This window comes from Nycticebus coucang, chromosome 1, assembly GCF_027406575.1.
Source record: "Nycticebus coucang isolate mNycCou1 chromosome 1, mNycCou1.pri, whole genome shotgun sequence".
Classification (NCBI taxonomy): Eukaryota; Metazoa; Chordata; class Mammalia; order Primates; family Lorisidae; genus Nycticebus; species Nycticebus coucang.
The window spans coordinates 7722413-7740585 of record NC_069780.1 but is presented as its reverse complement, the minus strand read 5'-3'; the positions used below and the strand labels follow the sequence as shown (position 1 = coordinate 7740585).

General features: G+C 35.4%; 1 protein-coding gene across 5 annotated transcripts in view; it reads left to right on the top strand.

Annotated features, from left to right (window-relative positions):
• CNOT6L (CCR4-NOT transcription complex subunit 6 like) overlaps positions 1-18173 on the top strand; it is a 108937-nt gene that overhangs the window by 65306 nt on the left and 25458 nt on the right. For all 5 annotated transcript variants that reach the window (XM_053590308.1, XM_053590226.1, XM_053590277.1 and 2 more), the window contains 3 exons: positions 1615-1683; positions 5327-5484; positions 7524-7678. In XM_053590308.1, coding sequence (XP_053446283.1) covers positions 1615-1683; positions 5327-5484; positions 7524-7678 — 382 coding nt within the window. The remainder of the gene's footprint in view (positions 1-1614; positions 1684-5326; positions 5485-7523; positions 7679-18173) is intronic.

Here is an 18173-nt window from a genome sequence, read left to right as displayed (position 1 = left end):
CAAAAAATAGCCAGGCATATGGCAGGCACCTGTAGTCCCAGCTACTTGGGAGGCTGAGCCAAGGGAATTGCCTAAGCCCAGGAGTTGGAGGTTGCTGTGAGCTGTGATGCCACGGCACTCTACCAAGAGCAACAAGGTGAGACTGTGTCTCTACAAAAAAAAAAAGAAAAAAAAAAAACAGGATCTGGGCTGCTTTGGTCAAAATTAACATAGCTTCATAAAAATAGTGTTTTATATTTTAAAAGAATACATTTCTCAGTCACTAAACCAGGGGCAAATCTGTAAACTTGAATTAAGCTCTCCTGTAATTCCAAATATCATTATTATTATTATTTTTTTTTTTTTGAGACAAAGTCTCAAGCTGTTGCCCTGGGTAGAATTCTGTGGCATCTTAGCTCACAGCAACCTCCAACTCCTGGGCTCAAGCGATCCTCTTGCCTCAGTATTTTTTTTGTTTTGTTTTGTTTTCTGTTTTTAATAGAGAAAGGATCTCACTTTTGCTCAGGCTGATCTCGAACTCGTGAGCTCAAGCAATCCACCTGCCTTGGCCTCTCAGAGTGCTAGGATTACAGGCATGAGCCACCATGCCCGGCCCAAATATTTTTATTATTAAGGGTAAAGAAAATGGGAAGATTCTACTAAGTATTTTGAATAGGTACTTTTCATAAATACTGTGTAAGTGGAAATGCCATTGATGAGTTTCTTAATTTATTTTTTTTTTTTTTTTGAGACAAGAGTCTCACTATGTCGCCCTCGGTAGAGTGCGGTGGCATCACAGCAACCTCAAACTCTTGGGCTCAAGCGATTCTCTTGCCTCAGTCTCCCAAGTAGCTGGGACTACAGGTGCCCCCCACAATGCCCAGCTATTTTTTGTTGCAGTTGTCATTGTTGGTTAGCTGGCCCGGGCTGGGTTTGAACCCGCCAACTTCCAAGTACGTGGCTGGCGCTGTAACCATTGTGCTACGGGCGCCTAGCCCTAATGTGTTCTTTAATGATATTAGTTTTATGTGTTTTGCATACCTCGTCTTAACATTTGTGTTGGCTTCTAAATCTTCATTAAATTTCAGCATTAGAATTTTGAGACAGTTTGTTGGCCGTTACAGCCAAATGGAAAACAGAGGTTGATTTGACATTATAAACTAAGTGATACTGATTTTGGGGGGGGGGGTGTTCGTTGTTGGGTTTTTTTGTTTGTTTGTTTTGCTGTTTTGGCCGGGGCCAGGTTTGAACCCACCACCTCCAGTATATGGGCCCGGTGCCCTACTCACTGAGCCACAGGCACCAGTGATACTGATTTTAGAAACACATGGAAGGGGCGGCGCCTGTGGCTTAGTCCGTAAGGCACTGGCCCCATATACCGAGGGTGGCAGGTTCAAACCCGGCCCCGGCCGAACTGCAACCAAAAAATAGCTGGGCGTTGTGGCGGGCGCCTGTAGTCCCAGCTACTCGGGAGGCTGAGGCAAGAGAATCACTCAATCCCAGGAATTGGAGGTTGCTGTGAGCTGTGTGAGGCCACGGCATTCTACCAAGGGCCATAAAGTGAGACTCTGTCTCTACAAAAAAAAAAAAAAAGAAACACATGGAAGTAACTTATATTTACAAATTTTTTTTCAGTTCATCCAGAGCAGCTTCCTCCGAGGCCATGGATTACATTAAAAGAACGAGACCAAATTCTGCCATCAGGTAAATAGTTTTTCTCATTTTTAAAAAATTTTTTTCAGAAACACTTAAAATACTGTTTGGGCTTCATTATCTGTAATTAACAAGCTCATTTTACCTCTTGCAAGTGGATGAATTTAAAATATTTATGGATGGACTTTGAAGAATCCACGCTAAGATTGGCCTATATATAAGTATTTTCTATCTTTCACAGTAATGCAGCTCATGGCTTCAAATTTATTTTTGTAATACAAGTTTTGAAATGGCATCTTTACATACAGTATTGGATGATTTAAGAACAATAACTGATAATGAATCTGAAAAGTTTGAAGCTACTTCTCTTTCTTGAGAAGTAAACTGATAACATTTACAGAAGAATAATTTAAACTGGGTATAAATTTGCTATATTGGCCACAAATTATGATACCAATTCAGGAGTTTTGGAATAGTAGAGGGTGAGTATTCAAGCAATATAAGGATATAATACAGTATTTCTGGAATTGTAGAAAATAGAAACCTTTATTATCTCTTTGTGTGGACCAAAAATGATTCGACATTTATAGGGGTAATTACTACATGTTAGACATTCTATGCTTGGGAATTCTATTTAAAATAAGTTACGAATTATTGTTTCACAGGAATAATAGTTTTCATTACAGCAAATTTCATTTTAAAACTAAATGAAAATTTAAACTGTTTTAATGTGAAGGTTAAACCAGTCATGGAATACTGCTGCTTTAATAATTTTTAAAGGGAAAATCACAGAATTTATTATGAACTATTTTGAACTATATAAAGCCCTTCTGTTTGTGAGTTTTTGGCTTTTTTTTTTAAGTTAAGAAAAGAGGATTGAAGACAAGTCATTTGTTTTAGTATTGGGAAATGTGGGGTATGTAACATCTTTGGGAATTTATTTGCATTTTAATGACACAAGAAATGGTATAAAATGTACATTTTTGTGTCTTCAGAGGTAATAATTTTAAAACTGCCATACTCTGTTGGCACAGTGTCAGCCTGTTATAAGAGACAGTGTGTCAGTGTTCTGAAAGACAACACTTCTGTTATCAGGATGCCCATTGGTCTAAGTAAAAGGAATACTCAGTTTTCTACAAAGACTAAAGTGTGTTTATTTTATAATTGGCTTTACCTAGTATATAATTAATTATTTCATTGTGGATGTTAAAAATACATACATATTACCAAAGTAATCTCCTTTTGAACACAAGTAAACATGATATTGAAAGCTTTCCTAATATTGCACAGCTACATTTCTGTTTGGAAAAGGAACAGTAGCTGGGCAGGGTGGCTCACCTATAATCTTAGCACTTTGGGAGATCAAGGCAAGAAGATTACCTGAGCCCAGGAGTTTAAAACCAGCCTGGGCAACATTGTGAGACCCCATCTCTACAGAAAAAAATTTTTTTTTTAATTAGCCTTGCATGATGGCGTTCACTTGTACTTCTAGCTGTGAGTCACAGTGAGCTATAATGGTACAACTGCCCTCCAGTCTGGGCAACAGAGTGAGACTATAAAGAAAGGAAAAATAAGAGAAAGAAAAGGAACAGTAGAAACAAGTTTTTATTAGTTGTTGAATCCTCTAAGTAATGCATTCTGAGGTTTTATTGAAAAATTAGTGTGGGTTTTTCTTGTGATATACGTGGCTTCCCTGAGTAAAATCTGAGTGCTAAGAAAGTTATTGCTTAAAATGCATTTACTTATGATGCATAGGGGGATGTGTATAATAACTAGTGAAAGTTACAGGTGAGTTACAGCCAAAAAACTATAATGATAAGCTATGTAGGACTCAAGCCCAGATAGTGAAAAGAAAGGTATCAGAAAGAAACGGAGTATGAGAGCGTAGTGATAATAAGCAATTTAGCTAATTTTCATTTCTATTTGAAAGTTGCTGGTTCATTCTCAGACACCGACAGTGATATGAAGCATTTTAGATATATTGTGGAAGTTGTGGGGCAGGGCATGATGGCCCACGCCTGTAATCCCTACACTCTAAGACAGTGATTCTCAACCTTCCTAATGCTGCGATGTATTTTTATTGTTACAAAGGGGTCATGACCACAGGTTGAGAACTGCTGCTGTAAGAGATTCCCAGGTGGGAGGAAGATTGCTTGAGGTTAGGAGTCAGAGAGCAGCCTGATCTGGAGTGAGACCCTTTCTGTACACACAAAAAAGAAAAATTAGCTGGGCATGGTGACACGTACCTGCAGTCCCATCTATTTGGGATGCTGAGGTAGGAGGATGGCTTGAGCGTAGGAGTTTGAGGTTGCAGTGAACTATGATGATGCCACTGCGCTTGAGCCCTGTTAGTTGTTATGACAGTAACAGGGTGACACTATCTCAAGAAAAGGAAAAAAAAAAAGAAGAAGAAATTGCAGTTTTTAGGTTTTTCATGAAACGTCACTTCACAAAGTTTTAGGAAAAATCTGAATAAAGCAGTTAATAATCTGCCTTGCTTCTTTTCCCCCTTACTTTCCAAAAGACATTTCAAATTCAGAGAAACAGAATAAGGTAAATGTAGCGGCTTAGAAATGGTTCTGGATCATTTTCAAGATAAATAATCAGAATACAAATCAACTCAAACTGAAATTTAGCCCCCAATGTACAAAATAGCCACCAGTCAGACCCCCAGTAGACCATTAAACTAAATTTCTCTTTAACTTCAATCAAGTGTCACTTCATCTTGAATTAATCATATTTTATTTAAATAACCAATTCACAGCTGTATCAGTCCATTATAATCATGCTTTTTAAAAATGTGACTATTCGTACTCTGATATTCTGACATAATTAGTCTAGAGTTAGGCCCTTAGTATTGCCTTGGTTTTTTTTTGTTTTGTTTTGTTTTTCTGTTTTTTTTTTCTTTTTTTGTTAATGCTCTACAAAATGATTTTAGTGGTTAGTGAGGATGGCTGGCAAAATTGTGGCTTTTAGACTCTAATGTGCACATGCATATGAATCACCTAGGGATTTTGTTAAACTGCAGATTTTGTTCAATAGGTGTTTGTGGGGCCAGACAGTCTGCATTTCTAAGTTCCCAGGTAATGTAATACTACTCGTACTTAGAGCCACTTTTGAGTAGCAAGGCTATTGAACTGTCTTTTCCTATCTGTTAGTTTGCTCACCACCCTGTTATGGTTAAGGATGTTTTAAAACACGAATTTCATTTTAGAAATAAACATTTGATTGGCAAAAAAGATTCTCTTACAATGAAACTGTTAATCCATACTCTTCTACCTCAGAGTAGTGACAGCAGTAAGAGCCTCTCCCTGTTAAGTAGTATGGCGATTTTGTTACTAAAAATTAATGAGATTAGAGCCCTTTAATTAAATGAAACCAACATTTCATTTATTTTTACATTAAAAAAATTAGCACTACAATCTGAATTTTGATTAAGATAAATTCTCTCAAAAATCTCAAATGTTAGAGATCAAACTGTTAGTCTGATTCAAGACAAGTGAAATAACTTTGATATGGTAGACTCCAGTGAAGTTCTGGTAGATAGAGTTTAACAAAATCTTGCCTAGACGTTTTACTGTGAAGGTGTTTGGGGAGGGGTATGCTTGCGCAGGTGTACACATTGTACTGCTTTAGAAAAAGTTGCCTAATTTTCTCCCTTTTGTCTGTTGTTTTTTTCCCCCTCACTTCTTAGCATCATTCACGGTTATGTGTTACAATGTGTTATGTGATAAATACGCCACCCGGCAGCTATATGGCTATTGCCCATCCTGGGCATTAAACTGGGAATACAGGAAAAAGGGAATTATGGAAGAAATTGTTAACTGTGACGCAGATATCATTAGTCTTCAGGTAACACCATAGAAATTCAATTGTTTGTAACTTAAAGGCAAACTTAAAAATAATAGAAGATCTTATTGGAGAGGTCCTGTGTGCAAAGCAAAACTCAGAAGGACGTACTTTTTATCCTTCCCTTAAAAAAAATGACAATTTAAATAAGCAGTTAAGACATTTCCACAGTGAAGCTATTTTGCTGAGTACAGCCATCCACTTATATTCATTTACTGTTTTTTTAAGTGAAAATAATTTCATCTATTATCTATGTTAATAATTTACTCATGAACAAATCATTGTTATTACTGAAAGAGAAAGCACAGAAGGTTTTAGTCTTTTAGGAATATAAATTAAACTTATTTTGGAGTCTGTTAAAGAAAGCATTTGCCCACAGTTGTTTTATAAAGATAAACATTTAAAAATATTGTACTGTAAATTATTCATTTTCACTTTACTTGAGAATCCACCTCAGAAATTTAGATTTTTTTTGTTCTATAAACATTTTATTGTAATGAACTTAGCTAAAGAAACAACATGCATGTTTTTATGAAATGCATTTTTATTACTGTTTTTTATTCAAAAAGACAAGTAGTTTATAGTAATTTTTTAGTAACTTTCAAAACATATTAAGTCCTTAAAGATTTAAAAATTTTTAATTGAAAAATTTATATGTTTATAGGGTACCGTGTAATGTTCTGATACATATATACATTGTGGAATGAACAAATCAGACTAATATATTCATCACCTCAAATACTTATTTCTTAAAGGTGTTTTAAAATTTTAAGTATTATACTTTCACACATTCTTTTCGATATAATTTGAGAGAAAAAGTTATTTTAAATATTTTTTCTTAAAAAATAGCTTGATAATTTGTTTTTATACTGTCTGGAAAATAACAAGAAATAAGTCTTCAACAATTAAAATTTCTTCTAAACCCTGAGACTAAGTCAGATTTAGAGGAGAAGGAAAACAAAATTAGGATATTGTTATTTAATTGTACACCTTTTGTTTAGTATTTATAGTGATAACAGCTTCATATTCTTCTAAGTATAGTTTGAAGTAGAAAATATATCCTGAAAAAATTGTTTTCTTATTATAAAACTAATTCCATATTGTATTATAAAGTGTTTATATTCCAGAGAAGTTGAAAGTATTGAAAAAAATATAAAGCATGACAGAGGAAAACATTTAATCTCATATCCTGAAGATTATTGTTGTGTTAAGACACCAGAGTATTTTCCTCTGTACATTTTCTTTTTATTCACTTAACAATTTATTTATAGATAACGTTTTCAAAATAAACTTAGTATCACACTATTGTCATATTTTCTTTCTTGTTTATTGCACTTAATTGATTTTCCATGTCACTAAAATTCTTCAGAAGCAATTATATGACCATATGTTAATTAAGCCTTTTTTCTATTATTAGACTAGTTGTGTCAAAAAATCATGATATTATGAACATCTTCATACATAAATCATTTCTTAATATTTGATTATTTCACTTGGAAAGATTTGTTTAAAATATTTTGAGTCAAATAATACAAAGATCTAATTTAATAATTAACACAGACCATTGGATGATTAGTACTTAGGTACCTAAAAATTTATTTTTGTTTGATTTTAACATTTCTCATTCTTGGGTATCATTCCTTTCTACCATAGTTCAGAAAGATAAATCATTTCAAAAATTACTTCCATATATAAAATTTACTCTTCCCTACCACTTACTTGATCATATACTCAAATTGCTCTGTTTAAACTAGTCTTGAGGAAATGGACAATAGTAAAATAAAATCTAAACTGGGAGTCAAGAGGTGTAATCTTGCTCCCTTTACTAACTAGCTATATGGACAGGAGAAAGCCATGCCGCTTTTCTGGTTCTTTCATGTTTAAAAAGCTGGCATTGTCAAGTGGTAGCTGCTAGCTATAAAGTAAGATAGATAGTATTTGTTGTATCAATTATTTTAACTTACTCATGATACTGAAAATTTTGATATCTTAATTAGAGTTTTCCCTCAGTCATGTAGATGATAACTTTTCTTTCATCTCAGGAAGTGGAAACAGAGCAATACTTCACTCTTTTTCTGCCAGCATTGAAGGAGCGTGGATATGATGGGTTTTTTTCTCCAAAGTCACGTGCCAAAATCATGTCTGAGCAGGAGAGAAAGCATGTGGACGGTTGTGCAATATTCTTCAAAACAGAAAAGTGAGTTAAGGAAACAAAGTACAATAGTGTAATCTTATTTTTTTAAATTATCACAATTTAAATTTGTTTTTCATTTGATCCTATACATTTGATCTTAGCCAAAAGGCCAAAAAGCAATGATTTGACCCTATAAAATAAACAAAAAGCTAGAAATCAAGAATTACACAAGTTAAAACTGTAATTAATGTTTTATTTCTTAGCCGTGTATATTTGAAACAAGGATATTTATTGTATTTATGCTTTTATTGCCAAATTATACTAAAAATTTAAGAAAGATAGACTTGAATATAGTTTCATTTCAAAATATATTTTCATGAAGTAAAATATTAGTTTTGGTGTTAAAAACAAGTGGTGCCTTTTAAGATTTAACAATAAGCGAGCTGTGTTTCTTTCTGTGATTTTTCTTTTTCAGGATCCTGGCCTTTTCCAGGATCATTTATTTTATCAACGTTTTATTCTTTCCAGTTAACATTTTGCACATTTGTTTAATCGTTTATTCACTAAATATTTACTGAGCATTACTTTGTGATGTCTTGTGCTAGACACAAAAGTCGACAAGAAATAGATTCTAATCTCACTGAAAGCTCAAGTCTGGTAGGAAAAGATACACATATAAGATAGTTACAATATCGTATGATATATATGAGGTGAAGATATGCTTAGGTAGGTAAGAGAGGACAGAAGAGAGGCATAGCTTGTGGAGGTGGGGAGCAAAAGGGTTAATTGGGACAGTGCAATGGAGAATGAAATATGTGAGGCTTGATATTGAATGAGATTGAGTCTCATGGTTAATAGTTTAGATTTGATATATTAGATAGGAAATCATCTATTTATAGAATAAACGTATACATCCTTGTTTAATACCTATTATAGCAAAGCTGGTCAGCATTTTTATTGATAAACAGGCATATTATCAACATGGTGTATTATTTTAAGTAAATGATTTCAGTGAATTTGGAAGATATTTGGTCCACTTATTACTTATCTATACCTATTTTTATGGCTTTCTCTATGGATTTTTTTGTTCCCAAACATCTTTGTTGATATATCCCATAGATTTTTTAGTAGAGAGATTCTTATTTTGGTTAATTAGTGCACATTCTTATCGTATTGGAGAGCAAAATATACTAAATTCTTTTAGTGGTTTGGTAGTTTTTCACAAATTTTAGATTAACAATTGCTATCATAGTTACGTGTTTCTGAATTATGACAATGCATTCTGAAAAATGTATCATTAGGTGTTTTGTTGTTGTGTGAATGTCAGAGTGTCTTTACACAAGGCTACATGATGATACAGCTTTCTATACACCTAGGCTGTAAGGTATTGCCTAGGCTATAAACCTGCATAGCCTATTATTATACTGAATACTAGGAGATTGTAATGCAATGATATTTGCATATTTAAACTTTATATCTACACATAGAAAAGGTAATGCACTGTGCTACAATGTTACCGTGGCTATAACATTATTAGGTGATAGGAATTTTTCAGCTCCATTATAATCTCACAGGACCACTGCCATATATGTAGTCTGTTTTTGACATAAACGTCATTATATGGCACATGACTATTCTCCCAGAGCGTTTACCACATATCAGGTCTTTTCTAATTTATATGGATTGTCTTAATGTGTTTTTTTTTTTGTTTTTTTTTTTTTGTCTCATTTAATTTTAAAGCAACTTTCTGGGAAGGGGAGGGGAAGTATGGATCTATTTCCTCATATTTATAGACAAAGAAACCATGACACAGGCAAGTTAACTTGCCTAATTTGCGCAGCAGTCTGATTTTATAGTCCATGATTTTAACACTGCCTTAAATTTGACATTTGTTTCCTGGGTTCATACATACATTTCCTTGAAGCACTATAATTTAAAAAAATGCACTGATAACATTGAGACATCTAGTAGCAAGCTCTTTTTCCACTTGCCATTGCTTATTTCAAGATAATATGGAAGATTTTTATCATTCCCCTCAGAATTTTGAGAGGAAATATCTAAAATTTCTTGGTAATTTCCTAGAGGTAGTTAAGGTTTTGAAAACATGATCATCACTGTGATCTAGGAAACTATAAAGATTGGATATTGCACATTGATTCTTGAATTACTAAAAATATTGTGAACTAGTTAAGTAATGAGCACATAGGAAATACTCAGATGGGTCATCTATTTTTCTTACTTACAAACTCTTTTTCTCCTAAATAGTAGCATGGACCTGGTAACAGATGAAGACTCTGAGTGTGATACATCATTATGTTGTACCTCTTCTGAATTTCTTTTATGGAATGACAGGACTATATATACCTCCCTCTGTCTCAGTACCAAATGTTTATCCACATCATGTTAGCCAACTGTCCAATGCTAAACTATTTGGAATTTAATACAAAGTACACTATAACACTATACTCCCTTTATTCTTTCTTCAGAGTGAAAAGATAATGCAGAAAAAAAAACCATCTAAAATCAGATGTTTCTCCTGTTTATTTAGCTGTCTAATCCTTTTTTTTTTTTTTTTTTTTTTTTTGCAGTTTTGGCCAGGGATGGGTTTGAACCCGCCACCTCTGGCATATGGGGCCAGCGCCCTACCCCTTTGACCCACAGTGCCGCCCTAGCTGTATAATCTTAAACAAGTCACTTACCCTTTCTGGACCTATTTCCTCATTTGATATCCTTACCTTATAAGATCATTTTTGCATATAGTTTACAAAACTAACAAAGTTAAATACAGCTGTAGATGAATAATTTGACTCTGTACTCATTCTCAAAGTCTTATCCTTCTAAAACCACAGTATCTGATAATTCCTAATCTTCATTGATGAGTGTTTGATTTGTGTGGGCAATAATGTACACAGTAGGTAACAGTCAATGAAAATTATAATGATTACTATTTCTAGCAAAATCTCATAGAAGTCTCTCAGCTATCATGATGAAAGGATAGAGTATTGTTTAACAAAGGCTAGGACACAGGTTACCAATATTTAGATAAGTAGAATACACTAAAAACTTCTTAAATCACATTATTATAATTTAATTTACTTTGGGGGGATTCAGAAGCTACTTCAAGATTTGCAGCAATTCACACCTGTAATCTCAGCACTTTGGGAAGCCAAGTAGGAAGGATTGCTTGAGGCCAGGAGTTTGAGACCAGCCTGAACAACATAGCAAACTGGTCTCTCAGTTATTAATTTCTTGTGTCATAGGTGTTGGTTACATTTAGAATTTTATTTTATTTTATTTTATGATAGTCTCACTTTGACACCCTTGGTAGAGTGCTATGGGTCATAGCTCACAGGAACCTCAAGCTCTTGGCCTCAAGTGATCCTCTTGCCTCAGCTTCCCAAGTAGCTGGGACTACGGGTGCCCCCCATAATGCCTGGCTAGTTTTTAGAGATGGAATCTTACTCTTTTTTTTTTTTATTGTTGGGGATTCATTGAGGGTACAATAAGCCAGGTTACACTGATTGCAAATGTTAGGTAAAGTCCCTCTTGCAATCATGTCTTGCCCCCATAAAGTGTGACACACACCAAGGCCCCACCCACCTCCCTCTTTCCCTCTTTCTGTTTCCCCCCCCATAACCATAATTGTCATTAATTGTCCTCATATCAAAATTGAGTACATAGGATTCATGCTTCTCCATTCTTGTGATGCTTTACTAAGAATAATGTCTTCCACGTCCATCCAGGTTAATACGAAGGATGTAAAGTCTCCATTTTTTTTAATGGCTGAATAGTATTCCATGGTATACATACACCACAGCTTGTTAATCCATTCCTGGGTTGGTGGGCATTTAGGCTGTTTCCACATTTTGGCGATTGTAAATTGAGCTGCAATAAACAGTCTAGTACAAGTGTCCTTATGATAAAAGGATTTCTTTCCTTCTGGGTAGATGCCCAGTAATGGGATTGCAGGATCGAATGGGAGGTCTAGCTTGAGTGCTTTGAGGTTTCTCCATACTTCCTTCCAGAAAGGTTGTACTAGTTTGCAGTCCCACCAGCAGTGTAAAAGTGTTCCCTTCTCTCCACATCCACGCCAGCATCTGCAGTTTTGAGATTTTGTGATGTGGGCCATTCTCACTGGGGTTAGATGATATCTCAGGGTTGTTTTGATTTGCATTTCTCTAATATATAGAGATGATGAACATTTTTTCATGTTTGTTAGCCATTCGTCTGTCGTCTTTAGAGAAAGTTCTACTCATGTCTCTTGCCCATTGATATATGGGATTGTTGGCTTTTTTCATGTGGATTAATTTGAGTTCTCTATAGATCCTAGTTATCAAGCTTTTGTCTGATTGAAAATATGCAAATATCCTTTCCCATTGTGTAGGTTGTCTCTTTGCTTTGGTTATTGTCTCCTTAGCTGTACAGAAGCTTTTCAGTTTAATGAAGTCCCATTTGTTTATTTTTGTTGTTGTTGCAATTGCCATGGCAGTCTTCTTCATGAAGTCTTTCCCCAGGCCAATATCTTCCAGTGTTTTTCCTATGCTTTCTTGGAGGATTTTTATTGTTTCATGCCTTAAGTATAAGTCCTTGATCCATCTTGAATCAATTTTTGTGAGTGGGGAAAGGTGTGGGTCCAGTTTCAGTCTTTTACATGTAGACATCCAGTTCTCCCAACACCATTTATTGAATAGGGAGTCTTTCCCCCAAGGTATGTTCTTGCTTGGTTTATCAAAGATTTGGTGGTTGTAAAATGTTAGTTTCATTTCTTGGTTTTCAATTCGATTCCAAGTGTCTATGTCTCTGTTTTTGTGCCAGTACCATGCTGTCTTGAACACTATGGCTTTGTAGTACAGACTAAAATCTGGTATGCTGATGCCCCCAGCTTTATTTTTGTTACAGAGAACTGCCTTAGCTATACGGGGTTTTTTCCGGTTCCATACAAAATGCAGAATCATTTTTTCCAAATCTTGAAAGTACGATGTTGGTATTTTGATAGGAATGGCATTGAATAGGTAGATTGCTTTGGGAAGTATAGACATTTTAACAATGTTGATTCTTCCCATCCATGAGCATGGTATGTTCTTCCATTTGTTAATATCCTCTGCTATTTCCTTTCTGAGGATTTCATAGTTTTCTCTATAGAGGTCCTTCACCTTCTTCGTTAGGTATACTCCTAGGTATTTCATTTTCTTTGAAACTATGGTGAAGGGAGTTGTGTCCTTAATTAGCTTCTCATCTTGACTGTTATTGGTGTACACAAAGGCTACTGACTTGTGGACATTGATTTTATATCCTGAAACATTACTGTATTTTTTGATGACTTCTAGGAGTCTTGTGGTTGAGTCTTTGGGGTTCTCTAAGTATAAGATCATGTCGTCAGCAAAGAGGGAGAGTTTGACCTCCTCTGCTCCCATTTGGATTCCCTTTATTTCCTTGTCTTGCCTAATTGTATTGGCTAGAACTTCCAGCACTACGTTGAATAGTAAAGGTGACAGAGGACAACCTTGTCTGGTTCCAGTTCTAAGAGGAAAAGCTTTCAGTTTTACTCCATTCAGTAAAATATTGGCTGTGGGTTTGTCATAGATAGCTTGAATCAGTTTTAGAAATGTGCCACCTATGCCTATACTCTTCAGTGTTCTAATTAGAAAAGGATGCTGGATTTTATCAAATGCTTTTTCTGCATCTATTGAGAGGATCATGTGATCTTTGTTTTTGCCTCTGTTAATATGGTGGATAACATTTATGGACTTGCGTATATTAAACCAGCCTTGCAACCCTGGGATGAAGCCTACTTGATCATGATGAATGACTTTTTTGATGATAAGCTGTAATCTATTGGCTAGGATTGTGTTGAGAATTTTTCCATCTATATTCATGAGTGAGATTGGTCTGAAATTCTCCTTTTTGTTTGGGTCTTTTCCTGGTTTTGGTATCAGGGTGATGTTTGCTTCATAGAATGTGTTGGGGAAGATTCCTTCTTCCTCAATTTTTTGGAATAATTTCTGCAGTACAGGAAGAAGCTCTTCCTTGAAGGTTTGATAGAATTCTGGATTGAAGCCATCTGGACCAGGGCGTTTTTTGGTTGGAAGATTTTTTATTGTTTCTTTGATCTCAGTGCTTGAAATTGGTCTGTTCAGGAGCTCTATTTCTTCCTGGCTGAGTCTAGGGAGAGGGTGTGATTCCAAATATTGATCCATTTCTTTCACATTGTCAAATTTCTGGGCATAGAGTTTCTGGTAGTATTCAGAGATGATCTCTTGTATCTCTGAGGGATCAGTTGTTATTTCCCCTTTATCATTTCTGATTGAGGTTACTAGAGATTTTACTTTTCTATTCCTCGTTAGTCTGGCCAATGGTTTATCTATTTTATTTATTTTTTCAAAAAACCAACTCCTTGTTTCATTAATTTTCTGAATGATTCTTTTGTTTTCAATTTCATTGATCTCTGATTTGATTCTGGATATTTCTTTTCTTCTACTGAGTTTAGGCTTAGATTGTTCTTCTTTTTCTAATTCCATAAGATCTCTTGTGAGATTGTTGATGTGCTCTCTTTCTGTTTTTTGAATGTAGGCATCTAAAGCGATGAATTTTCCTGTCAAAACTGCTTTTGCAGTATCCCAGAGGTTTTGGTAGCTTGTGTCTTCATTGTTGTTATGCTCAAGGAAGTTAATGATTTCCTGTTTCATTTCTTCCTGCACCCATCTGTTATTCAACAGAAGATTGTTTAATTTCCATGCCTTTGGGTGGGGTCGAGCATTTTTGTTAGAGTTGAGTTCCACCTTTAGTGCCTTATGGTCTGAGAAGATACAAGGTAAAATTTCAATTCTTTTGATTCTGTTGATATTTGTTTTGTGTCCCAGGATATGATCAATTTTGGAGAATGTTCCATGGGGTGATGAGAAGAATGTATATTCTTTATCTTTGGGATGGAGTGTTCTATATGCGTCTATCAAGCACAGTTGTTCTAGGGTCTCATTTAAATCTCTTATATCCTTGTTTAATTTCTGTTTAGAGGATCTGTCCAGCTCTGTAAGAGGAGTGTTAAGGTCCCCTGTTATGATGGTGTTTCAGATACCATATTGCTCAGACTGAGTAAGGTCTGTTTCAAGAATCTGGGAGCATTTAAATTGGGTGCATAGATATTTAGAATTGAAATGTCTTCTTGTTGTAGTTTTCCCTTGACCAATATAAAGTGACCATCTTTGTCTTTTTTGACTTTAGTTGCTTTAAATCCACACATATCTGAAAATAAGATTGCAAGTCCTCTTTTCTTCTCAATTCCATTTGCCTGAAAAATTGTCTTCCAACCCTTGACTCCGAGCTTTAATTTGTCTTTTGAAGCCAGGTGTGTTTCTTGCAGACAGCAAATGGATGGCTTGTATTTTTTAATCCAGTCAACCAATCTATGTGTCTTCAGTGGGGAATTCAAGCCATTAACATTTATTGAGATAATTGATAAGTGTGGTAGTATTCTATTCGTCTTATTTTGTGAGAGTCCATTGCTTAGTTTTATCTTTTGCATCAGTGTGGAGGTTAGGTTCTGTCCTTTAATTTCTGAGATCTTACTTTGCTGCTGATCCATTGTGGTGGTCAGTGTGCAGAACAGGTTGAAGTATTTCCTGTAGAGCTGGTCTTGTTGTGGCGAATTTCCTCAATGTTTGTATATCCGTAAATGATTTGATTTCTCCGTCAATTTTGAAGCTTAGCTTAGCAGGGTACAGAATTCTGGGCTGGAAATTGTTCTGTTTAAGTAGATTAAAGGTAGATGACCATTGTCTTCTTGCTTGGAAAGTTTCATTAGAGAAGTCTGCGGTCACTCTGATGGATTTGCCCCTGTAGGTCAACTGGCGCTTACTCCTGGCAGCTTGCAGAATCTTTTCTTTTGTCTTGACTTTGGACAGGTTCATCACAATGTGTCTTGGAGAAGCTCGGTTAGAGTTGAGGCGACCTGGGGTCCGATATCCCTCTGAAAGCAGTGTGTCAGAATCTTTGGTGATATTTGGGAAATTTTCTTTTATAATATTCTCTCGTATGGCTTCCATTCCTCTGGGGCATTCTTCTTCCCCTTCTGGAATTCCTATAACTCGTATGTTGGAACGCTTCATAAAGTCCCATAATTCTGACAGTGAACGTTCTGCTTTCTCTCTCTTCTTTTCTGCCTCTTTTACTGTCTGAGTTATCTCAAGAACTTTGTCTTCTACCTCTGAAATTCTTTCTTCTGCATGGTCTAACCTGTTGCTGATACTTTCCATTGCATCTTTAAGTTCCCTGATTGACTGTTTCATTTCCTTCAGCTCTGCTATATCCTTTTTACATTCTTCATATCGTTCATCTCTTATTTGATTCTGTTTTTGGATTTCCTTTTGGTTATTTTCCACTTTATTAGCAGTTTCCTTCATTGTTTCCATCATTTCTTTCATTGTTTTCAACATGTGTATTCTAAATTCCCTTTCTGTCATTCCTAACATTTCTGTATAGGTGGAATCCTCTGCAGTAGCTACCTCATGGTCCCTTGGCGGGGTTGTTCTGGATTGGTTCTTCATGTTGGCTGGAGTTTTCTGCTGATTCTTCCTCATGAGTGATTTCTTTTATCTGTTTCCTTGCCCTAATTTTCTTTTCACTTCCTCTTGCTCTTTAAGTTCTCGTGCCTGTGGACGTTGCGGGCGGGTTTAGACGGATTGAACACATGCGACTACTTGCCGGTTTTCCACTGTTTTAGTCCTCCTCTTGGGGTCCAGAAGTCTCTCGCTGACTCCCTGTATCCTCTCAGGGGTGATGATAGGCAGATCCCACCAGCCATAGATGCCTGGAGTCCTATCTCCCCAGACTCACGGTGCCCAGATGCAAGGAAGCTGTTACTCGGCTGCCGTCTTGCTCCGCCTGGATGGGCTGGCCAAAGACGCACATCCACCCCGAGCCGACCGCTACTGAGGAGACCGATGGAATCATACTCTTGTTGAGGCTGGTCTCAAACTCTTGAGCTCAAGTAATCTACCTGCCTTGGCCCCTCATATTTGATTTTTTTTTATGAGATTTTGATTTCTGGCTTCTAACTCATTTTCCCATTAATTTAATCTGGATCATAACATTATAGCTTTGTGCAACAATTTTCCTACCTTTCAAATATGAATAATGGAAACTGTTCCACTTAATTTTCTTGTAGAGGTAAAATGATAAAGAATGTGGGTGTGCTTGGTGGATAAAACAGCTGTACGGATATAAGGCAGTGTCTATCCATTTTATTATTTATCGTAGTTTCTAAGCTTACCTTTTTTTAGTGAGTTATTTTCTGGCACTCCCATGATTACTTAAAGGGACCCAAGAGTACCTTTTTTACTGAATGGTTTGGTTTTAGGAGTGCTTGCCTTAAGATGAGATCCTCAAATATTTAGAGTTAATTTTGTTGGTTATATTATCTTTTTTACTCTGTACTACATTATTCCTTTTTACTGATAAATAAATGCAGGGAGGGAAATATTGCTTAAGTCCTTTAGGTTGTTTTAGTTTCTTATACTTGGCATTGACTTTCCTCTCACTAAGCATTAATGTAATTACATCACAGCCCATAAAATTATTTTAGACTATAAGTTAGTAAGAAATTGAGTTATATCTTTGTGTGAAGGGCTATTTTGGATATGTTCTTCCTATATATGAAATAGTCAACCTAATAATCTTTAACAAATCATGTAAGAAGAGGCGCTTTTTTTGATCATGTCAGTCTTCATTTAGATATGTTGTTTCTTGTACTCATTTGACCTTTGGTTTAGATTTTTTTCAAAAAGTTGAATATACAGAAGAATTCTTAGAATGCCATAAAAGAAAATAGCATCAGGAATAATGCTTATAACATCTGTGTGCCTGCCATGGAGTATGAATAGTAAATGAACAGAAGTATTGAAAGAGTGACAAGTTTAAGATTTTACATATACCAAAGCATGGTGGCTTGGATTCATGACTGGAAAGTAACTATTATGTCTTATTCAAAAGAAACATCTCATAGAAAGAATGAAGAAGACCTCAGTATTTCAAAATGTTACCTGTGTGGAAATCTGAAAGAGAAAGCATAAGCAGGGTGGATTATATTTGGTTTTTGTGGGAGGGGAAGGAAAGTAAGAAGTAGCATTGTTAAGGTAGTATGGGTAGAATATGGATAATTATTTGTTACTATCTTCTAAATGTGTTACAAATATATATTATAAAATAAACACAAAAACAAGAATTCTAGGATAATACAGCTATCAGCATTAATACTGGAAATCTCATTCTTTTAAAAGCAGAGTATCTGAGAAATTCTTAAGGTTTAAGAAGTGTATTTATACTCAAGAGGACACTATCTTTGGTTCCTTAGTTTTCGGCTATCTCTTTGGTTTGTCGACTCTTGATGAAGTTGAAGTGTTAAAACTTGAGAGAGTGAGACTCTGCCGTAAGTGCCAAGGAAGGGCATGCTAGTTATGATTACATGTGACCTGTTTAGAAAAACTAGTTTTATTTTTTTTCTGGACTTTTGAAACAAAAAAAACTAAGAAAATTAGGAGTTTTAAAAGTCAAAAGAGGCTCG